General features: G+C 44.3%; 1 protein-coding gene across 9 annotated transcripts in view; it reads right to left on the reverse strand.

The window, feature by feature from the left end:
- The window catches only part of TBC1D7 (TBC1 domain family member 7), a 132,170-nt gene that overhangs the window by 13,001 nt on the left and 95,002 nt on the right, over positions 1 to 24,167 (reverse strand). For 2 of the 9 annotated variants that reach the window (XM_031435185.2, XM_010980081.3), the window contains exons 1-3: positions 5,860 to 6,015; positions 4,399 to 4,553; positions 3,304 to 3,384 (exon numbers count right to left, since the gene is read on the reverse strand). In XM_031435185.2, the coding sequence (XP_031291045.1) occupies positions 3,304 to 3,384; positions 4,399 to 4,510 (193 nt within the window). In that variant the 5' untranslated portion in view covers positions 4,511 to 4,553; positions 5,860 to 6,015. The other 7 variants (XM_031435184.2, XM_031435179.2, XM_031435180.2 and 4 more) reach the window with 6 other exon arrangements.

Below are 24,167 nucleotides of genomic sequence, written 5' to 3' on the forward strand. Positions count from 1 at the left end.
ATGCTCATTAACACATTTAAACATGATGTCTACTCACTAGACTTTGGGGCAAGAACCACATTCTTAAAAAATTTTTATTGAAGTATAGTTGACTTGCAATGCTGTTAATTTCAGGTATACAGCAAAATGATTCGATTGTACATATACATATATATATTCTTTTTCAGATTCTTTTCCATTATAGGTTATTACAAGATACTGAATGTAGTTCCCAGTGTTACACAGTACGTCCTTGCTGTTTACCTATTTTTATACATAGCAGTGTATATCTGTTAACCCCAAACTTCTAACTTATCCCTCCCCACTGCCTTTCCCTTTTGGTAACCTTAAGTTTGTTTTCTATGTCTGAGTCTAGACCTGTTTTGTAAGTTCAGTTGTATCTTTTTTTAGATTCCATAAGTGATATCATGATATCTGCCTTTCTCTGATTTACTTCCATTTAGTATGATAATCTCTAGGTCCATCCGTGTTGCTGCAAATGGCATTATTTCATTCTCTTTATGGCTGAGCTGTATTCTGTTGTGTGTATATATATACCACAACTTCTTTATGCAGTCATCTGTTGATGGTTGCTTCCATGTCTTGGCTATTGTAAACAGTGCTGCCGTCAACACTGGGGTGCATATATCTTTTCACATTAGAGTTCCCTCTGGATATATGCCCAGGAGTGGGATTGCTGGATCATATGGTAAATCTATTTTTAGTTTTTTGAGGAATCTCCATACTGTTTTCCATAATGGCTGCACCAAAGTACATTCCTACCAGCAGTGTAGGAGGGTTCCCCCCCCCCTTTTTTATACAAACAAATGGCATGGATAAACACAGTGGAAAGAGCACTGGGTGGGCCTTCGGCAAAACCAGGTTCTAGTCTCAGAGCTGTGAACACCAGGACTCTCACAAATGTCTCCCCAGGCACTGGTTTCCTCATCTGCCAGAGGCAGATAAAGCATTTCACCAAATGTTCTCTGCAGAACATGAGCCCAAAGGGTCTTCATGAGAATAAAGGTACCCTGGTCAAACAGATTTGGGAAATGGTGACAATGAATTTAAGGCTTTAAGTTTTCCTATAAAGAAAAACATCTTGTTTACTCCAGCCTCATTAAACATAATGAGGCTGTATTGCAGCACAAGCTCTGGAGTCCAAGTTCCTGGGTGTGAGTCGAGCTCTACAGCTAACTGTCTGCATGACCTTCTGCAACTTATTTGATCTCCCTGTGCCTCAGCTTCCCCATCTGAAGAATGGGAGTAATAATACCCATCTCATGCAGGTGCAATGATGAATCAACAGATCAGCAATGCACAGCACTCAGGAAGCACACGGCACACACTAAACTCATATGTATTAGCTAGCACAGCTGCTGACGGACCCCTCTTTGGTGCAAACCACCACAGATCCAGCATCTTCAATGTTCTGGGAAACATAAGCTGGATGAGCTTGACCGACTCCAGCTAACATGGTGCCACATTAACGTGAGAGCCAAACTTGCTTAAATGTTTTTCCTGACATAAATCTTTACAGACCTTAGCCATGGGGTTCTGTGCCAGGCCTCCAGAAAAGCCGAGGACATACACTCAGGTGCCCTCCAACCTGGGTTAATACAGCCAAACCCTGAGCACACTGTTCGAGGTGGCACCCGCTTCCCACGTTAAACTTGTCTCCTATGATCTGGTCCTAAAACATCTCCTTCTGATATTAACTAAAATGGTTTCAGGAGGCAGGCATGCCAAGGTCCCCGAGCTATCAACCACCTGTTCTAGGAAGAGTCAGCCTGTCTCCAATGTAGCGTGGCAGCTCTAAACCTCCAGTGCCTTTTACCTCAAAAACAAGAACAAAGACTTACCTGATAAAGGAAGCCATGAGAAACAGAGGTGACGAACAGCCTGACAGGCCTCGGCGCTTAGCTGCAAAGTACAACTGTCCATCTCACACTAATCCACTGGCACTGGCACTTAATGGGACACATGGTATTTCCCAGCAGACATAAATGATCATCGACACCACCACCTAAAAGGCACCCCTAGAAGGCATTTATTTTAATGGGCACTGGAAACATTAAGACTTAAAAAATGCTCAGGGAAAAACTGAAACTGTTTTCACATGTGCTCTACATTTTGATTCAGTTTTGGTGGACTGTATGTTTCTAGAAACTTGTCCATTTCTTCTAAGTTGTCCAATTTATTGCCATATAGTTGTTCACAGTATTCTCTTACGGTTTTTTATATTTCTGTGCACACATGCTCTATATTTTAACCATATGGTGACCTATTAGAAATAGAAGCATATAGACTGCTGAGATGCACAACAAAAAAGGCATCCTGCAGTGCTTCCTAGTGCGGCCTGCATCCCCTCGCTGCCCCCACATCACATAATCGGACTGAGGACTACAGATTTCTCAAGCCCTGAAAATATTGTACATTTTGGAAAGAAAGCGGTGCCTACAATCTACCCTAACTTCAAAAGGGCCCTACAAACCTGAGCTCAAATCCTAGCTCTGCCACTTACAGTCTAAGGCCTTAAGCAAATTATTTAGCCTTAGTCTTTTCCCATCAGTAACACTGGGATATTGATACCTGCCTGTCATTAAGATTACTTTTTTTTTCCCGGAATGCAAAGGAGAGTGGGAATGGATGGGTATTTTACGCATCTGCAGGCTCAGCGATGATTAAGAACAAAAAATCCGTAGCGCAAAAGGAATGCTGCCAGTCATTTTGGGCCCCTAGTACACTTTCTCTTCCACAGAAACTAAGCAAGATCATGTTTCCCTTCTCCTTCAGCCGATCATCGCTGGAATGTATTCATTTGTGCTTCTAGAAGTAAGAACCCTCCAATTCTTTTTGACTCTGATAGAGCTCATCAGGAAGTTATGCATCTACAGCTGGGAGTCACAGGCTAAAACAAAGCTAAAACCTAGGTGTTAATTTAGCTCAAATGTATTCTCATTTTACAGATTAAAAAAAAAAAAAAAAGAGGCCTAGGGAAAAGGTCTAAAGGGTCTTCTTCAAGGTTACCCAGCTGACAGCAAAGCCTAGACCAGTTCTTCCTCCCAGCCCGATGCTCTTCCCACACCTGTGTCAGGAAGGTACGTTGCTGTCTCTTCTAACATTACAGACACTCTTACAGCGACCTTCCGTGTCCTGCCACTGAAGTCACCTTCTTCAAGGCTTCCCAAGTGAGCTCCTGGGGTTAGATCCAGCATTCAGTAAAAAGCCTAAACACATCCTCCTTTTTCTAACTGATGGATACCAATGGTCCAATCATTCAACATTTTTGAAGATAAAGCTTCCAACTCTTGGGAATCATACCTAAAAGCACCTTCCAGACCAACGCACGGTACATGGATGGGAGCGGGAACCTCTGACTAAAAGTGCAAAGTTTCTCGACATCTAGAGGACGAAAAAAAATAATTAGATGCTTTTCATGCTGACCACGATACGTACAAGTGCATTTCATTTTTTAAAACTGGAAGTTGTAAGAGATTTCTTCACAGAAAGTCTGCCATAGAGTCAGCAAATCTAGGAAAGGTTTAAACGAGACTGAGTTCAGCCCAGGTGTTCCAACTAGCTATTTAAAAACAATTAGCATTTCACTGCATAAGAGATGTATTTTGCATATATTACGACATTCATTATAACATTAGCAGTAGTTACTATGTATAGAACATTTCATTTATCCACACTGCAAGCTTGTCAGGTAGTTATTGTTTTAAAGATGCAGAAACTGAAGTTCAAAGCAGTTAAGTGACTTAACTAAGTTAACATAGCTGGCAAGTGGCAGTCAGCCCACAGGTCTGCACATTCTCCAATAAACCACATTCAACCATCCTGGAACTCAATTCCTCTACTCATCAAGTGAGAATTAATATTTAAAGCACGGACTATCCAGTGAGGATCTAAGATCAGGTGGAAAGTGGTTTTGAAACTTTAAAAGCACTCTATGCATTTAAACTACTATTTTTAACTATGGTTCAGTTTATCTTACTTTAGTTAGCAACAGAACAGACCTTATTATGACTGGATTAGATTAAAAAAAAGTCAATATATAAGGTAGTCTCAGTATTTCCGTAAAAGAAAATCATGGCAAGAGTTGCTGCAAATTTACCCAGAAGCTATGAAGACACCTCTGAAAACTGAGAAAGGAAAATATATGGGTTTAATAAGAGAAAAAAATATTACTGACTTCTTAAGCGGCCTTTCAAAAAGGTCTGGCTCTGACTCAGTCAGAGGTAAACTTGAAAAATTCTTAACTTCTCCCAAAATACACTATTCTGCTGTCATCCTATCAGTAAAAAAATACATGGCAGATGACAAATACCTTTGGATGCCTTATAAGGTAATGTTTATTCCAGAAGATCTGGCAGACTGAGAACCAATAAGCTTAATTTAACTTACAAAACTCACCCAGCCGGTCATCTTTTAGGAGAATTTCTAATGATTTCTTTTCTTCAACTCCACGGAACCCCACTTTTTCATAATATACTGAGCGAAAGTTTCTCTGGGAGTCCTCAGTCATGTTTCATTCGTGGAGAGACAATAGGGAGTGGAAATAAATGAGCCTAGAAACAAAGAAGAATTGAGGAAATTTTTAATGATTTTCTCCGACTTTTCCATAAATCTCATATACTATGATAAACGGTCTGTTCTCGCATAAGACTCAATATTAAATCTTCCCTTTTATATAACTCTACCACCATCTTGCCTGTGCACCTTGGCCAAAACCAAGACATAAAAACCAAGTCCTCTGAGCTGCTAAAATAGATGGGCAAGGTTCATGCCTTAGGGCTCCAACTTGACTGAGGACGGCACCTCGCAGAATGAAATACTCTGCAGCCATTGTACATGTTCAAAGAAAAAAGTAAATCAGGAAGACAGACAAAATGCCATGCAAAAGGGTACATACACAATGATTGCTTTTGTTTTAAATATGATGCATTTTTAAAATTAAGACTATTTGGAAATATTAACAATGGTTATGTTTAGGTAGCAGAATTCCAGCTCTCTTGTTTAGCTGTAGCTTTCTACAGTGGGCATTTCGAAAATGGGTAAAACAAAAATTAAATTATAAAAGTTTAAAAAAATCCACAAGTTCCTCAGTTTTCCTTCAAGCACAGTCCTACCAAATGTAATGGTCAAAATTCAAAACCCACAGATTAAGCATTAAATTAATTATAAATTAGAAGAGGGGCAGGAATGTTTCTGGTTGACAAGGGATGCTACAGAGTCAGAGACAATAACGACTTAAAATCTGGCATCAGAATTCAGAAGGTTTGGTGGTTTCAGTTTCTTTCACAATAACCTACAGTAGACTAATGGCAAGTCATCAGGAAAAGGTAAAATTAGGTTTGTGTTTTAACAATAGAATGGATATAAAGCACTTTCCAAAAAGTACTGTCCTGCCCGATCCAAATGCTTAAAGCGTCAGTGTGAACAGAGTATAAGCCTCAGGTTTTAGAAATTCTGAGCTGTCCCCAGGGACCAAGGGGGCGTTCTAGACAGCCAAGGTCTTCCTTATTGACAAGGACCGGATCGGGCACAAGAAAGAATACGATTCGTTTCCACTGAGGAATTCTAAAGGGTTTTCAGGCTTTTGGGACCAAATTAAAAACAAAACAAAAAACAGAATTCCAAAGCATTAAGAAGCTAAATAAGTAGGGATTTTATTTAAAAGAGGCATCCAAACAGCTGCAAGGCGTTACGGTGGTTGCCGCTTAAGGACACCATCCTCGAATTGCAACGCAACGGCAAACGCGTCCTCACGGGAGGAAATATGTTTCCTTCCTGCCCATGAACGCCCACCTGACGGGAAAAGTACACACACCCTGGTCCAGCACCCCAGGTTCCACTCTCCCTGTTATGCTTCACCTTCAGTAGTGGAAACCACACCCGGGTTGAGACTAAGTGGTCCGGGGAGGCAGCGGAAACCAGGCCCGGCGCGCTGACCAGCCGGCGGGCGGGCGGCGACGACGGGGCCGCCCAGGTCCCGGGGACCACAGCGCCAAAGGCGGGCCGGCGGGGCGGAGCGAGACGGCGCGAGACGGCGCGACACTCGCGCACGCGCGCGGGGACACAGCAACCCGCCGCCGCCGGACGTGACGTCAGCTCCAAGCCCCAGGGGCGGGGCCGAGTGCTCGTGCGTCAGAGCTTGCGCAGTCTCCACCCACACCGTGCGGCCGAGGGCTTCGGTAGCAGACGCGAGGAGGGACGTGCGGGCGGCGCAAGCTCCTCTCCCACGACAGCGTTCCCCGCATCCGCCCCACTCTGGGTCTGGAGAACCTCGCGAGCTACCTTACTACCGCTGTCCTGGCGGTGAATGCCAGGATGCTCTCGCCAACCCTGCCATGCTGGTGACCTCAGAGCCCCCAAACAGTGCTCCTCAAGCTGTCTGCTGACCCCTGCTGCTTTGTTTCGCTTCCTTTTTCCCGGTGTGTGGAAATAAATGACCAACCAAATGGAAAGTGTAAAGGCACCTTACTGAGAACTTGCTGTACAAGAGGCAGCCCCACGCTCACGTGGATTTTGGCAGAAACTCAAAGGCAGGCAGAGGAGGGAAACGGTTGATAGTGGGAAAAAGGAAAGGTTTCGGGTGTGCCCTGTTGGAGGCTGCTGGCATAGGGAAGGTGTAGGCAGACTAGAAGCGGGCGTCCCATGTGGTCCGTTAGCCATGTTTGACTTTCTCTGGTTGCTCTTTAATTTGGAAGCAGAGACAAAAGTTCAGTTAATAATCAAGTCCTGTCCATTAATCGAGTGCAGGCCAATTGTTACAGTAGTTATTGTTCAGCTTCCTGGGTTGTTACTAAAGCTAACAGTCAGGCTCCCTGCAAGTCTGACTTACAGTAGGCTGGCTTTTGTAGATGAGGGTTTGGTTTTCTAGGCGGGTTGCTGCAGTTTGTAGGGCAGTCCTGTTTTTACATATGGTCCAACCTCTGTCTGTATACTCCGCCTCTCAAGTAAAACACTATAAAAAATAAGGCACTGTAAAACTAAAAACGAAGTTCTAAAACAAGATATACTAAACACAAGCCCCAACTTACTAGATTCAGCAGTCGAAATTACTCTTTAAACGAGTTATTAAAGTTTATAAACACTTTGCGTTTCCCCACTGACCTTGTAACGGACCAGCACTGGTCCCAGAGACATCCATGTGAGCAGCACTGCCAGAGCAGGTTTTTTAAACCCGTTGGGTTTGAGAAGAACTGTTCCTGAACCAGACTCATTTTGCCCAACGCGCAGCAAGCCAAACGCTGAGACACCAAGGTTTGCAGCAAAGAGAGGGAGAGCAAGCCTCAAACCTGGTTTGCGGAGGCAAGAGGCTTGGGTACTTATGGGATGAAAAATAAAGAAGCAGGGCGGTCCGAGGCGTGGGGAGCGCGGAGAAACGTGATTGGGAGAAGGTGCAGTAATAGTCATTCTGCGCAGGTGCAACTAAGCTACACTTTTAATCGCGCATGCCCAATTGGATGGTCAGTGGTCCCATCCAGTCTTAACCAGCTCAGCTCTAACTAGACACAGCTAACTCTAAAGTTCCTGCAAAACACTTATGGCAAACAGCTTATTGTTTAGGCCATGGGCCACTTGGAGGAAAAGCAAGCCTTAAAACGATCTTGATTAGTGAAGGCACATGAAATGGTCTTGACCTACGGTTTCAGTACCATCTCAAAAGAAATAGGTTCAGTGATAGGAGCTGCTTCCTTAAGAGCCCAAATCTGTACAAAACAGACTACAGAGGGACCAAGCTCTAGAGGGAATCTTAGGAATCAACAATACAAAAGTCAGTCCAGTTAGAGTCAGTAAGCTTGTGGTGTAGCGGCTCCTCAGAACTTTAAAGCAGTGTGTGATAGTTGAACTCAAACATTTATGCTCCTCCAACCCCCTACCATCACCGTCTTTAACTCTGCAGTACTGGGGTACTAAGCCTTGCTTAAGCAGTGTTTCTGCACGTTAGCAAGTAGCATTCTTCAAGTTTTCACTTTCAAGAATTCCACTGACTTTATCTAAACCTTGGACCAGTCAATAACTTGGACCAGTCACTAACTTTTATAATCTTCTTTTTCTCACCTCTAAAAGAGAGCTAATGGTGGTGATGCTATCATAGAGGTTATCAGAAGGGTTAAAGGAGAAAGTACATCAAGTGCTTGGCCCAGTGCCTGGCACCTGGCACAGTGAGGATGTATTCAAATTGGCTGCTATTAGCTAAATGGTGACAGAAGATGGTTGCCTTTAACCTCCATCCACTGTGCTTTTGGATGAGCTGATAAACCGAATATTTTGGAAGCTACTATAGAAAATAAGTCTCTTGGAGACTAGTCTTAACACTGCAGCCAGAGTGACCCTTTGGAAAGGTCCTTCTGCTCACAGTCCTGCAGTAACTCCCCCGTTCACTTCGAGTGTATACCTTGCTGGCATCTCTCCTTACTGCCTTGTAACACGACTGCCCTCTGGTGGTTAGTTATTCTTACTAAATTATGGGAGTAATTACACTGCTGATCAAACAATCAAAATTTCAAGGTTGAAAGAGACTCAAAGTTCAGCCAGTTCCATTCAGTGTGGTGGGCCTGAGAGCTAGACCTCAGGGTATGAAAACAGCAGAAAGTGTTTAGGAATGGCATTGCGTCTTTTTAAATTCACCTGTAGTAGGATAGTAATGATCAAATACCATCAACCTCAGCCCCTTGGCCCTCTTTTTTTAAGAGGTAAGGAAATGGAGACCCAGTGAGGTCCTAGCTCTAAGGCAACTGTCTTCATTTTCAGTAGCATCTAAAATTAACATAGTTTAAAAAAATCCAATACAGTGCAAGACTGGGACGTTGTGCTGTACACCAGAAGTTGACACATTGTAATGGACTGTACTTCAATTTAAAAAAATCCAATACAGCATGATGGGGCGGGGTGCTATATAAATTAAAGTAATTGACAAGTCAACTCACATCTCCAAAACATCTAAAGAGGGACAAATTTGGATGGTCGTAGAGGCTCATTTTCTCCTTCATTTTGGTCATTTGACAGAGAACTGGTTGGTTCCGCAGGTCTGGGCTGGCTAATCACATAGACAGATACCAGCTGCAGGACTCGAGTCTCCCCTTTCTAATCAGGAAGCTTCCCTTAGTGTCATAGCCGTTCTGTGCTTCACCCCACCCCGACCCCATCACTGTAAATATGTAAAGAATCAGGGGCACAGGGGCTCCCCTTGATTGCAGCGTCAGCTGCAGTGCATGTAGACCCTCTGGGTCTGGTCTAAGCCATGGGATAGATTTGAAGGATTGTGTACACTTGACTATTTCCTATTTGTAAAGTCTTCCTCTAATAAAGCCTACTTTATACTTGCATCATGTTACAGTAGTGATGGTCCTTTTTGAGGATTTATAACTGTTAGAGGGAAGAGACATTACTTTACCTGTCAAAACTGGGAGCATATGTATCAGGTGGATGTGATTATAGACTTCCAATACTGTCCTGGTATATGGAAACCCCTGGTCGGAGGTCGCAGGGTGCCTCGTACATAGGGGGTCATTTAACAAATAATGAAATCCATTAGCCATCAGTAATTATTTGGCCTTCGCCGTGTCTTATATTTTGCATCAATCTTTGGCCCTTTAAGTGTCAAGATGGCACATAAAGTCAGCAGGGTAAAAATAAAAACTGCATTTCAGTTTCAGTGAAAGTAGAAAAAATATATATAAAGTAGAAGTTTCCAAAAGCAGTGGAGATCAAGCAGGGCATACATCGGAGAAAGTAGAGACTCCAAAGCCGCAGACCTCAGAGCTAGCAGTACACGCCTCCCAAAGGCGTTTTTATCAGGAACAGATGTTAGAATTTGCCGCATGTGTTTTCAGTACATGTGGGGATAATTACACAGGTTTTCATACATGCTTTTTTAACATGGTGAATTACATTAATTGATTTTCAAAGATAAACAAATTGTGCATTCCTGGGATAAACTCCGCTTGATCATGATGTATTATTGTTTTTACATATTGTTGGATTTGATTTACTAGAATTTCATGTATAAATTTTGCATCTAATTTCACGAGGGATAAGATTCTTTAGTTTTTTTTTTCTTGTAAAATCTTTATTCAGTTTTAATATCAGGCTAATGCTGACCTCATAGAACAAGTCAGGACGTGTTCCTTCTTCCTATTCTATTTTTTGGGACAGTTTCTGTAGAATTGCTGTTATTTCTTCCTTGAATGTCTGGTAGGATACCATCTGGGCTTCGAGGTTTCTTTGTGAGATGGTTTTAAACTATATATGCAATGTCTTTAAAAGATAGAGGGCTATTCAGGACACCTGTTTCTTCTTGATTGAGCTTTGGTAGTTTAGGTCTTTCTAGAAATTTCTCCATTTCATTTAGGTTTTGAAATTTATTGCAATAAAGTTTTTTTTTTGCCATGAGCTGTTTAACCCTTTATATATATGTATTTTTTATTGAAGTGTGATCAGTTCACAATGTGTCAATTTCTGGTGCACAGTACAATACTTCAGTCATATAGGAACATATATATGTTTTCATATTCTTTTTCACCATAAGTTACTACAAGATATCAAATATAATTCCCTGTGCTATGCAGTATAAACTTGTTACTTACCTATTTTATGTATATTAGTTAGTATCTGCAAATCTAGAATTTCCATGAAGTTTTTCATAATGTACCCTTGGTACATGTAACTGGACTTGTTTTGTGACCTAACATATGATTTAGGTCTGTTAGGTCCATCTGGTCTAAGGTGTAGTCAAGTCCAGTGGTTCCTTACAGACTGTCTATAGGTTCTATCCATTGTTGAAAGTAGAATATTGAAGTATCTTATTATTATTGTATTGCTGTCTATTTTTTCCTTCAAATCTGTTAGTATTTGCTTAATATATATATAAGTTCACTGGTGTTGGGTACATATATATTTACAATTGTTGTGTTGCCATGAGGAGTGACGTCTTTATCTTTATGTAATGATCTTTGTAGTTTTCATCTCTAGAATTTCAACTGCGGTCTTTTTTATATCCTCCATGCTTCTACTGAACTTTTTAATTTAAGGAATAGGGTTATAATAACTGTTTTAATGTCCTTGTCTGGTCATTTTAATGTCTGTCAGTTCTGGGTCAGTTTCAGTTGATCAATTTTTCTTTCCATTATGGGTCATATTTTCTCCCTTCTTTATATGCCCGGTAATGTTGTATTGGATGCCAGACTTTGTCAACTGTAACAGTTTGGGTGCTGCATATAACTGTATCCCTGTAAATATTCTTGAGCTTTGTTCTGGAAAGAAGTTTAGTGCCTGGGAAACAGTTTGATCCCTGTGGATCTTGCTTTTAAGATTTGCTAGGTGAAACCAGAGGCATGGGTACTCTAGGGCTAATTATCTCCCACTACTGAGGCAAGAGCCTTCTGAGTCCTCTACCTGATGCTCCGTGAATTGTGAGGCTTCCCAGTCTGGCTGGTGGGAAGAGGCACTAATGTCCCCAACCCAGTGGATACAGTTCTCTCTCTTTTGGGGTGGTTCTTCCCCCAAACTCGGGTTGTTTCCTCTCATGCATGCACTGCTCAGGACTCTGGAAAACTTGAGGGGGGTCTTCTACAGATCTCTGAATCTGCTCTCTGCACGGTTCTCTCCTCTGCAATACTCTGTCCTGTGAACTCTAGCCATCTTGGGTCCCCAGTCTCTCAGCTCTGTCCTCAACGTAAGGAGTCCACCAGGCTCCTCGTGGGCTCCCCTTCCCTGCACCACGGCTTGGAAACTCTCTCAAGGCAGTAAGCCAGGTTAACTGTAGGACCTGCCTCCTTTGTTTCCTGCCTTTCAGGGAATCAGTGTCCTTTGTTGCCTGATATCCTGTGTCTTGAAAACCACTGTTTCATACATTTTGTCCCATTTTTTGGTTGTTTCAGATGGGAGATAAACCTGTCATTTTTAGTCTACATCTTGGTTGGAGGCAAAGGGCCAAAAGTATTTTTTAATTTCATCATAATTTTCTTTATGAATTTCCCAAATTTCAACAAAACGTTTTATCAGAATAGTAACTTAAGTCTACCCAAGTAACAATGCATTTGTTCGGGGTGACCTGAGTAACACATAAGAAATGTGATAGAAATTGAGGCACTGTTTCCTGGAGTGTTAAGAGAAGACAGTGGAGGAAATAGCATTTGAGCTGAGTTAGTAAAGAATTTTTGAAGAAATGAGGGTATTTTTGACAAAAGAAACAGCATCCGCTAAACCTCAAAGGAAATCATGGGTATATGGAGATGGGAGTTGGCCTGTGGCAGCCGTGTGGGGGTCACACAAGATAAGACTTGAGAGCAAGAAGGGTCAGATGGAGGACAAGGGAGCGCGGACTAAGTGTGGGCAGTGGAGACGTGACTCGGATCAAGAAGACGTTATAACCACGGGTCTCAAAGACCTGTAAAGGGGAGAGACTTGGAGGCAGGGGGGGCCCTGTGGAGGTGCAGAGGGAAGGAAGGATGAGTTTGGGCAGCGGAGAGGATGTGGGAGGTCACAGCTAACTCGGCACTCAAGACTGGACCTCTGGAATATGGGGGCATGAAACATCAAAATGAGGACATCAGCAAAGAGCAGGTTTGAGAGCTGGCCACGTTCGATTGCAAATAGGCTGAGCTTGAGGTAACACATAATCTGCATTTGATGGCAAAGTCCAGAAGCAGTTATAGATGGTCTGCCCATGTGAAAATGCAAAGCTATGATGTGGAAGGCGAAGAACAAATTCTAGGACATTTCATTAAATTCTGAACACAGTACAAATTGATAATCCCCTCCATTTGCGGGGAGATGTTGCCAGGCTGCCGCGGGAGAAACACTGCTCGGCGTCATCCCCGACAGAAGCAGCAGAGGGCAGCAACGGTAGGCGGCTGGGACGTTCCTCACACTGAGCTTCAAGCCAAAGGGGTGCTGGGATTCTGCCTCCACCAAGATCTAGCAGGTACATCCAGATGCTGGGGAAGGGAAGATGGGCCCTGGCTTGTCAGATAAACCACAGATTCATCTTCTTCTTGCAGATGGAAATGTGAGCAAGGGAACAAAGACCTCTTCATTCCCTCAGGTGAAAAGATTAACAGCTAAATTTACCAAGTGCCTTCTGTTCGAAGAGCTGTATGCATTCTATGCCTTTTAACTGTCTTAATAACCCGAAGCAGTTGTCATTATTATTACCATCCACATGTTACAGGAAATGAGTTCAAGTGGATGCAACTTGTAAATGATCGATATCTTGCTCCAGAGTCCATATACTCAACCTACATTGTATTACCTCTGTAGGGAGTGGTATTGTTATTGGGGGGGGGGGGGTGTATGTGTGTGGCGCATAAAGAGTTTTTGTTAGTTGTTTAGATTTAGGGTAAGATGGAGAACTTGTAGGCATTTTGATCTTTCCTATAAACCAAAACACTGTAAGGTAGAAACAAGATACTTTGGTTTGCTGGAACAGAGTTGCTTTAAAGTGTGGTCCTCTGTCTAGTGTTGGTCCATGGACTGTGCGTGATGGGTCTGCAACCTGGTAAGTACAGAAGTTCAGAGCACCCAGTCAGACACTCCGATAGCAATTTGACAGAGTAGCTTTAGGCCTGTTGCATCTAATAATCAAGACTGGGGACTTACGCGTGTATGTCTTTTTTATTTCATTTTCGAGTCATTCATCTTTATTATATTTGAGAAAAGTTAAGTCCAGAACAGAGTGGAATTTTTTTTTTATCAAGAAAGCTGGTTCTTTGCCACAAGATTGCTTGAGAAGCCCTGCAGTGGAATTCATAACAGAGATGTAAAAGTCTGTAGGATTTTAGATCTGTTCCTTTAACAGGGAAAATGAGCCCCCAGCACAATGATTACAACATGGAGGAGCTACTCCTGTAAATCCTCCAACAGCTCCACTGATGGTCGTGATTATAATATAATGAAGAGGGAGGCGGCAGCGGAGGAGGGAGCAGTGGGAAGAAGATGAAGAGGGGGAGAAAGAGGAAGGAGAAATCTTGATAAGACTTAAGGAACATGGAGAGGTGGGTGTAGCTCAGTGGTAGAGTGCATGCTTAGCATGCACAAGGTCCTAGGTTCAATCTCCAGTGCCTCTGTTTAAAAAAAAAAAAAAAAAGACTTAAGGAACAGGAACCTTTTTCACTTCTTAGCTTTGGGCCAAATCACTGCAATGAATACAGGAAAAGCACAAAATAATGAAGAAACAGATGGCATACGGAGTAATATCATTTAACACCGGCCCTTAGGAATTTCTAATGCATCTTTTGCACATACATTTGATACAGCGAAGGATCCCAAGATCCATGTAATAAACCAGGCTTCCACACTGATTTGTTCCTAGTCATTTATGATGAAAAAATACCTGATTCTCGGTTGAAAAATGAGCCCTTGGCCTTCCTCCAGCTTTGGCATCAAAAAGTTGCTATTTACGAGTGTGGGTGTCGGGGTGGGGAAAGTTCTAGGAGAAGTGGCATTTCCCATAGGAAAATCAAAAAACAGAAAAGAACTTGTCAAGGCATATGTAAAATTTTTAAATGTGGAATGGGGTTTGCTAGAGTAAAAGAAGAAGAAAATGCAATGTTCTTTATTCACTTTCAGGCATTTTCCTTCTTTGAGAAAATAAAGGGGAAAATGCTCAGCTCTGCCTTGATATAGGAGCAGCTGCCTCACGCTGCGCAGACACAGAGTTGATGTCCATCCATCCAATACGATTTGCCAACAAGTGTTGCCCGGTTCCCCCCACATCTTCCCGCCTCTGCTCCTGCTCTGCTTTAAATGCCACTTCATTGACTTAAGACTCTCTGCTGTTAGAAAGCAAGGAGCCCTGGAAGGATCCAGACTTTCAACCAAATTGCTCATTTGTGTCCGAGAGCATGTGAGTTTATCAGATTCTCTCCAGAGAATGTGATTTGATAGGAGAGTAGTTGAGACTGGAGGTGGCTGCAAGCCTTCATTCTTCTTCCACAAATGTTTTGAGTCCCCACTATGTGCCAAATACTGGGAATGCACATCCCTACTCTCAAGAAGCAGCTCAAAGTCTACAGAAAGAGACACAGATGAATCCCCAAAACCACACAGATATCTGATGTTGTAATGCATATACAAGATGGCGTCTAGGAGTCAGAGGAGAATTCATGCAGACTGGGAGGGGTCATAGAAAATGAGGAAATGGGGGCTTTGCTCTAAGAGCCACGGGAAGGCACTGAAGAATAACGCATATAGAAACAGGAGCCCAAGCCCTGTGATCCAGGATGAGGTCAGGCTGTTCTGATTTGGCTCCATCTGAGCCTATTAAGACCGATTAAGAGCAGTTTACTTTGGAAAATTACATTGGACTTCCATCCCTTGATAATTCAGCTCAAAACCAATGTTTAATTCAAGTTCAAGTCAGGTTTCGCTCCCTCCAAATTAGTAACTGTCATTTTCAAGACATCAGACTTTCTGGCCAAAAGGCACAGATGCATTCTGGCTCCTTGATTTACTGGTTGGGCACAGTACTTAACTTCCCAATGTCTTCTGTAAGACGGGGAGAATGGAACTACGTGCTTCACGGTGTTAACATGAGAATTAAATAAAAGGAATATGTCGAGTGCTTAAGAGTACCATGATTACCTGCAATTGCTCAAGAGTGACATCCATGCCCAGTAGTTTGATGAACTGAGGGATGGTGGGAGGGACTGCTTCTCTGACTCTGTGGACAAGATAGTCCCAGAATTTGGAAAGAGAGGGTTGGAAGTAAGGAGCAGCATGTGGACACCCAGGTGGATCCTCAGAGAGGCTGAAGCCATTGAGATGTGCCCCAGATTAGAAGCAGACCCTTAAGGAGGGCCTTTGGTACAACACAAGCTTTTAGCAGGAGGAGAGAGTAACTTTTTGCTGGTCAGGAGCTGGTAGGAAGTGTGGTCACTGGTGCCTCCTCTGTTGAGGACACACACCAGCTATTCACTTTTCCACTAATGTTTATTGAGTTCCTACTATGTTCAAGGCACTTTTCTAAGGGCTTGGGGCATGTCCATATAAATAAAGAAAAAGATAAACATATAGTAGATAAAAAGTAAAATATCCCTTCCATGGAGTGGGGTAAATGGATAAAAAACAATATATACAACAAATAAGTAAATTTGGGGGAAAGAAGAAAAGTTAAATGAGGGTCACGGTGGTTGGGGTCTTGGGGGTGAGATTGCGTATGTCTTTACTTGAAAAATGACAAGGAGGCCGGTGTGCTTGGACTGCAGTGACAGAGGGGCAGAGCTATTACAGCGGTAGGCAGAAAGGTTTATGGTGGGGTGGCGGGATCACATTGGTAACTGCGAGAACTTTAGCCTTTTCTGGAGTGAAATGGGGAGTTCTGAGCAGAGAAGTGACATGGTCTGACTCATATTTTAAAAGAACCACATTTGTCGCTATGTTGCCAACAGACTTCAGAGGGACACATGGAGAAACAGATACCTGTTAAGAGCCAAGGCAGAAATCCAAGCCAGGGATGGTATTAAGCACGTTTGCAACTTCTGTAAACGTGATGTTTTAACATCTGTCCCACATGTACAAGCCGGACACGCCTCATTCTGGAGGACCTCAACGTGCCGGGGTCCCCACGTGTCTCCTGCCTCCCTCGCTGGCCCCCTTCTTGGGAGAAGTCCCCCTCCAGGAGCGTGCTTTTCAAATGCAAACCAACCAATCCAGAGTCCACACCCCCAAGCACCTCCCTTATCAGCTCTCACACTCTGGGCCTCGATTCCCCTGCCCTAATCCTCCCAGGGCCACATACCAGACACCTAGGGACAGCCCCTGTGCCCAGAGTCCACTGGAAGTATTCGAACCAGCCAATCCTAAGCCTCCTTTCCCTGCCTCGTCTCTGCTTTCCAAGGGAAGCCACAGCAAACGCTCTTGCCCACAATTCCCCTCTCTCGCTGCCTCTTGATGACCCTGGTGCTTCCCCGGGTGCCCCCCCCACAGGGCAGCATGCCCCCCTCCTCTTAGGAACTATGAGTCAAACAGTCTTTTCAATGGCAGTCATCTCCTGATCCTGTGGCCTTATTCGACCTTGCACTTTCCATCCATCCACTGTGCTTTAGAACAGGGATGATGATGATGACTTGAATGGGGAAGTAACACTGGATAGGGGGGCAGGTGGTCAGATTATAGATATATTTTTAAAGGTAGAGCCAACAGGTTTTCTTCACAGATTAGATACAGGGAGTGAGAGCAGTGACTTGGAGAGACTTGGGCCTCAGAAACTGCAAGAGTGGGGAAGGGAGTGAGAATTTGGGAGAATTTGGACACTGGTTCAGCTGTGGACACAGTAAGCTTGAGATGGCCATCAGACATCCCAGTGGAAATGTCATGTAGTTGACTGATCACAAGTTTGGAGATGTCAATTATATGCCTCTCAGCTCCCAGCCCACCTTTCAACACCTGCTGTGTGATAATGGAGCTGAACCCTGTGAACATTTTTACTTGGCCCTCTGGCATGATATTAAGTTTCCTCAGCAGAGTGCATTGGAGGGACCCTGCAAGAAGAAAGGGTTTCCTTTCCTGATTCTGGTTCACTCTTCTTGACAGACACTTGCACTGTGCCTGGCATCTAGAGCTTGGCTCTTGCAGTGACAACCAATGACAGCCCCTGGCAGGCAGGAACACAAGATACCTCCTCATGGATGGCTTCCTCTGGTGCTCTTTTGTGAAGTTTTGCAGCAAGTTCCAAAGTACAGCACCAACCAGCAGAAGCTTCCCCAGCACCAGAGAGGGCCGTTCTCAGTAAATCCCACCAGCACAGCAGCTAAGCGGACTTCTCCACCATCCCATGAGCCACAGCTCTGCCCCATCCAACTAGGTCTGGATCTCAGTCCTAGGGTGTGAATGGGGGGGGTCCCCTCTTCCAGATTTGTTCCCTCCTTGGGTTCTCTATCTCAGCCATAGGGGTAGTGGGTGTTCCCTGTAGCTGCAATTCCTGTATTCTTTAGAGTTTTCTTTACTCCTTGATAGCCAATCCTCCATCACTCCAGTCCCCTGTCATAATTATATTAAACTGTCCTGGTTCAGGTTACTGTGTTGTGTCCGTCTCCTGACTGGTCACAACTGATGGGTTCAGCAGAGGGGTCCAGGCAGGAGATACACACTTGGGAGTTGTCAGCATATAAAGGCTACCTAAGAGCCATGAGGTCACCAAAGCAGTGGGTAATTGAAGGAGAGAAGGAAATAGAAAGACACTTCAACTTTAAAACGTCAAGAGAGAAGGAGGAAATTGCATAAGAGGCCAAGAGGGAGCAATCAGTGAGGCAGGACGAAAATCAGGAGGCTTTCCTGGAAACCAAATTTTGAAAGTGTATCAAGGAGGGAGCAATTAGCCGCGTCAAATACTGCTGATACATCAAGTAAAAGAAGACTGAGAACTGATCACAGGGGGTCGTTGATGATCTTGACAAGACCACGAGACCAAAAGCTTGGTTGGAATGGTTTTAGGAGAAAATGGGAGGAGAGGAATTGGGGACAGGACATATCAGCTGCTCTTTTAAGAAGTTTTGTTGCAAAGAGAAGTGAAGAACTGGGCGGCTGTTGGGTTGGGGTGAGAAGGAAGTCGTGTCAAGGTGAAGCAGCAGCAGGGACGCGATGGTAGGTTAGCGAAGGAAGACTTGGTAAGGGGGGTGCAATTTACTGGAGCCACATCCTTGAGTGGGGGAGATGGTCCAGGATCTGGAGCACAAGTGGGAAGACAGCTGAGGACGGGTCTTTAGGGGGTGACCTAAATCGAAAGTCAAGTGTGAACATGGAAATTAGGTCTAGTTGGATCAGAGTGGGGCAATCTCAGGTGGGGATAACAGAACCACAGAATCAAGGCTGCATTTCTCAGCCTTGCCTGCAGGTAGGTGTGATGATGAGGCTAAGTCCTGGCCACAAGTTGTGAGGGGGACATTTGTGTGAAACGTTGGGTCATGCCTTCCAAGGGAAGGGACATGTTCTCCCATGCCCTTTTCATGCCGGCTGGGATGCAGACACAGTTGCATAGTGGGGAGCCCCCTAGAAACATCCGGACACAGACAACGTTTTAGGGAAGACGGAGCCACCAGATAAAGAAGCCAGGCCCTCCACTCTAGCTTCAGCTGCTACACAGACAGAAAGCTACTCTTACTTTGCCTAAGCCACTGTTATTTTGAGACTCTGTTTTATGCACCTAAACATAGCCAAATGAATATAGATTTCCAAATACGCCCCACAGCATGGGGAAGCTGTCTTGGAGGCTAACTCGATCTCATCTGGGTTTAACAACAGTTAGAAGTTAAAACATCCCCTCAATTGTAAAATTAAAAAAGAAAAGAATCAAAGACGCAACCAAAACATTAAACAAGATGCAAAAATCTCTTTACTCGTCAAGGCAGTAGGAACGCTAAGAAGTAGTGTGTGGAATCTATACCTCTAAACCTTACCTATCTCCCCGAGAAACTTCTAGGTGGCATGATCGGACTGCAGACCTGGGGTCCAGAAAACAAGTCTCTTCAACGGCAAGGGGCACATACGTGAAAGAGAGTAAAGGTCACTGATCTTGATCTGCACACTAAATAAAAAGCACGGCTAGGATTCTCGGCCAGCTGCACTTGAGTCTCCCAAATTCAAGCTGAGACATGGGTTAGGGGCTTAGAACTGGCTGGCCACACCCCCTTCCTGCACATCTCCTCCAGAAAAGACAAGTTTTCTGATGATAGAAATGGAGAAGGGAGTGAAGGTTAGAAGGTGAAACTCTTGCACAAAAGATAAATGCTGGAGAGTGTGGAGAAAAGGGAACCCTCCTTCACTGCTGGTGGGAATGTAGTTTGGTGCAGCCACTATGGAAAACAGTATGGAGATTCCTCAAAAAGCTAAAAATAGACTTACTATATGATCCAGCAATCCCACTCCTGGGCATATATCCAGTGGGAACCTTAATTCAAAAAGACACCTGCACCCCAATGTTCATAGCAGTACTATATACAATAGCCAAGACATGGAAACAAACTAAATGTCCATCAACAGATGACTGGATAAAGAAGCTGGGTATATATACACAATGGAATACTACTCAGCCATAAAAAATAATAAAATAATGCCATTTGCAACAACATGGATGGACCTGGAGAATGTCATTCTAAGTGAAGTAAGCCAGAGAGAAAGAAAAATACCATATGATATCACTTATACGTGGAATCTAAAAAAAAAAAGAAAGAAAAACAAATGAACTTATTTATAAAACAGACTCATAGACATAGAAAACAAACTTGTGGTTACAAGGAGAGGAACGGGGTGGGAAGGGATAAATTGGGAGTTTGAGATTTGCAGATACTAACTACTATATATAAAATAAACAACAAGTTTATACTGTATGGCAATATGTTGTAGTAACTTATGGTGAAAAAGAATATGAAAACAGTGTATGTATGTTCCTATATGACTGAAGCATTGTGCTGTACACCAGAAATTGACACAAGATTATAAACTGACTATACTTCAATAAATATACCTATATTAGTAAATAAATATATATTTATATATATATAAAGAAGGTAGGACTCTGGCATGTTGAACACAATGTCCAGATCTGCACTGTCCCCAGAGTGACTTGGGCCACAGCTGGGAAGGCCTGGCTGTATTCTCTGGCCAAGTTCCCAGGTTCCTTTTTCAGTGTTTCTTTTGCGTTTCTGAAGGAATTTCTAGACATTCGAGATCCACTTGGCTAATTACATAGTACCGTTGACATAAGATTACCCTGAAACCACTTACCATCCTCTCTCAGCCTTCGAATCTCATCACTTACTGTCGGGGGGTGGGGGGTGGTTTAGGAGGGAGAGGAATTCCAACCTATCTTGTTTTCCGGGAAGAAGAAAGTGAGCCAACCAAAAACATCAAGCAACTGACGCAGGAAACACTCAGCCTATTCACTTTCTCCATCCTGGCCCACTCGGCTTGCTTTTTTTTTAACAGGAGTCTGTACGTTAGCACAGCACAGGCTGATTACGGTACAGTTTTTGCCGAGCCAAGAAAAAAAGAGGGGAAGGGGAGAAGGAGTCAGGAGGAAAGGCAGGTAGCTGAGTAGACGTGAAAAGAGTCAGGCGTCCGTGAACATGGGTAGCTGGGCTGAACGTGAACGTGGGCCGCCCTCCAGACAGACTGCTGAGGGCCCGCTGGGACGTTCTAAAGCAGAGTAAGAACGCAAACCGTTGTAACGGCTTCTTTTTTGGCATCTGTTTGTCTCAGGGTACCAGCTTCTTTTAGACTCAACTTATATTTGGAAATACTACAAAAACACAAAATTGACCAGCTCACAATATTTTCTGTCCATCCTGGAGGGAGTAAGATTAAATATTAGCAATTCTATGCTGAAGACAAGTTCTGACCTTTCAAAATCTCCTAGAATATAAGTTTTGTTTTGTTTTTTTGCTGGAAAAGACTTTGACTATCAACTAGCTCTCCGACTTAAGAAAGGAAGGAATTATTAATATAATTTCTGTTTTAGACATGAGGCAACTGAGCCCTAGAAAGATGAAAGGATTTAATTTTCCTGAAGTCCTGCAGCAAGTAAAAGGGGCTGAACCCAAGTGTCCCCTCTGGCAACGCTCTGTCTTACCTCCTGTTGTCTCTCAGGCTGATGAGGGATCATGCTGAATTACAAGGAGTAATTCCTTCTGTGCTGGAAGGAGGGAGTGGGGAACAAACCGGTGGTTACTTACAAGGCTGCCAAAATCTGCAGAGAGAGGAGCGTGAGTGGTTCTTGAGCCCGGGCTGTGCATTAGAATCACCTGAAGACCTGTGATTGGGCCCCTGGCAGAGGAGTTAAATCAGAATCTCGGTGAGGTGGGGGGTGGGGTCAGCCTGGGTATCTATTTTGTGAAAGTTCCCCCAGGTGATTCTAAGATGCAGCCAGGGCTGAGAGCCACTGTTCTAGAAGCATGAGTGATTCTACAGGGGGCTAGATGGAAAACAAAGACTGGCCTAGGGCTGTGATGCCTCACCTTCACCTGGAGGGCTTGCCGGGCCCAGGTCCGAGTTTCCCTGTTTCCCGAGACCGAGGATTTGTGTTTCTAACAAGTTCCCCAGCTGATGGCACTGAGCCAGGGAGCACACTTTGAGAACTGCTGCTCTGCAGGTCACTTTTCAAACTGCCCCCAGCCTGAGAGTCTGTTGTACCCCCTAGAGTGGACTTGGGGAGCACAGGACGGGGAGGGGGGCAGTTCTGATTAAGACTCTGAGCAAAAATGATTGCAGCGTACATGGCACCCACTGTAGTTGGTGCCGTCTCTCAGGAATCCTGGGCAGGAAAACATGGCCACAAGCGACCCACGACACAAAAAGCAGAACTGAAAGTTAATTATATTTCCTTTCTTGGCTAAAAGTCAAGTCTCTTGAAAGTCATCCTAGAGTTAATTGTCGGGAAAGAGTTCTGAAAAGGCTACACGTGGTCCATGATCAGGCCACTGAGCAACCCAGCCACCAGGAGCCAGCGCTGGGTTGAAGAAAACCAGCTTGCCAGGAGATTCGGGCCTTTGGAGCTCCGTGGGGCTTGTCCCAACTCCTTTTCTTCACCTTATAGGGTAGTTGCCAGGACCTCAGTCACAGAATGAGGTCTGAGAACAATCTGATCTCAGAGGAAAGGCAGCAGAGAAATGAACACACAATGGGTGTGGCAGCCACACAGTTCTCTGGATAGAAAAGCCTGGCACTGCCGCTGCTCCTCGGTCCTGTGCCTTCATGACGAACCATGCCTGGGCCAGGCAAGGCCACAGCGGCTCAAAGAAATGGTGTGTGAGCCGGTCAAACTCTGAAAGCGGGGACAGTGGCCTAGAGTTCACGAATGCATGGAAAGACCGTGTAGGCAATGCGGGGAGGGGGCTGGCACACAATGAGACCTTCCAGAAAAGTAGCCATTAATAACTACGTAGGGCGTAGAAAATTGAAAAGACTCTCCAGTGAACGTGTAAGTTCACAGCCATGCCTCACCAAAGACTCCTTCCATGAAGTGTTGAAGTGTTGATGTGTGCAATGACACAGCAAAGCACTCCAGGGAGGGGTGAAACCTTGGGAAAATTCTTCTCTCCAACAGAGTAACCTCACGGGCAGGACCCTACTGATGGAGACGCGGACAAACTCACAGAGCCAGCTACATATATGTGGGAAGTACACATACAGGCTTTTCAACGTGAGATTTTAAGTTATTCCTTAACAGGGAGAGACAAGAATTTGGTGCCACAGTCACTTTTCCAGGTCACTAAGGCAAGGGTCTGACTTGGTGCCCTGAGTCCGTCTGCAGCCAAGAACAAGAGCTCCCACGGACTTGACATGAAACGTGGGACCGAGGCTCTGGGCACTGGGGGCTGCCTGGGAGGAGGGCTTCACCTCTGATCTGTTCCCTCTGATCTGAACTGCCCGAGTCCCCACATCAGTGGAAGTGCGTTAAACTGCACAGATACACCACCTGGTGCTGAATTTCAGGGGACATAGCTTATCTGAACGTGCCACTTGTGAAAAAGGCTTTTTCCAAGCCCATTAGCTGGGTCAAGGATGCCAAAAAGCCAGTGAAAGAAAGTACATGGAGGCGTTAGTGTCGACTTTGGGGTTGTTTACGACCAGGCTTAAATTGTTTCACAAGCCCTGGCCTAATTTCTGCAAAGCTTTCAACACTGAGGATGAAAGGCATTCCAGAGCTGAAAAGGATGCTGTCCTCCCCAGCGCTGGGACTGTCGGTGGTAATGCCAGCTGTCTGCTGCCTCCTGACAGGCTTAGGGAAGAACCTTTCATCCACTTACACTCTGCTAACAGCCACCCGTGGAAAGGGGGGCTTTTGTTTCCATAAAGAAATACGAATGAAAGGGCTCTGAATGGCGGTAGACAGGCAAAAGAGAGGGGGCGTTTCCAGAATGTCAGATTGGCTGACCTAAAGGGGGGAGGGAAGAAGAGGTGGGGGAGGGGTGGGAGACGAAGTGGGGGAGGAGGGGGAGGGAGGGAGCTGGTGGGGGAGGGGTGGGGGCTGGGGCTGCCCCTCAGTTACCTGGGGAGCTTAAAATTTTTTAAATTGTGGCAAAATATACAACACATAAAATTGACCATCTTAACCATCCAGCTTTGTTGAAACAAGAACTTCCTAAAGATGGCAGTTTGGGCACCTAGAAGGGGTCTTTTGATGTCAGTGTATCATTATTTAAATCATATTCAATCACGATGGAAAATTTTCATAGTTG

The sequence above is a fragment of the Camelus dromedarius genome, chromosome 19 (assembly GCF_036321535.1).
Source record: "Camelus dromedarius isolate mCamDro1 chromosome 19, mCamDro1.pat, whole genome shotgun sequence".
Classification (NCBI taxonomy): domain Eukaryota; kingdom Metazoa; phylum Chordata; class Mammalia; order Artiodactyla; family Camelidae; genus Camelus; species Camelus dromedarius.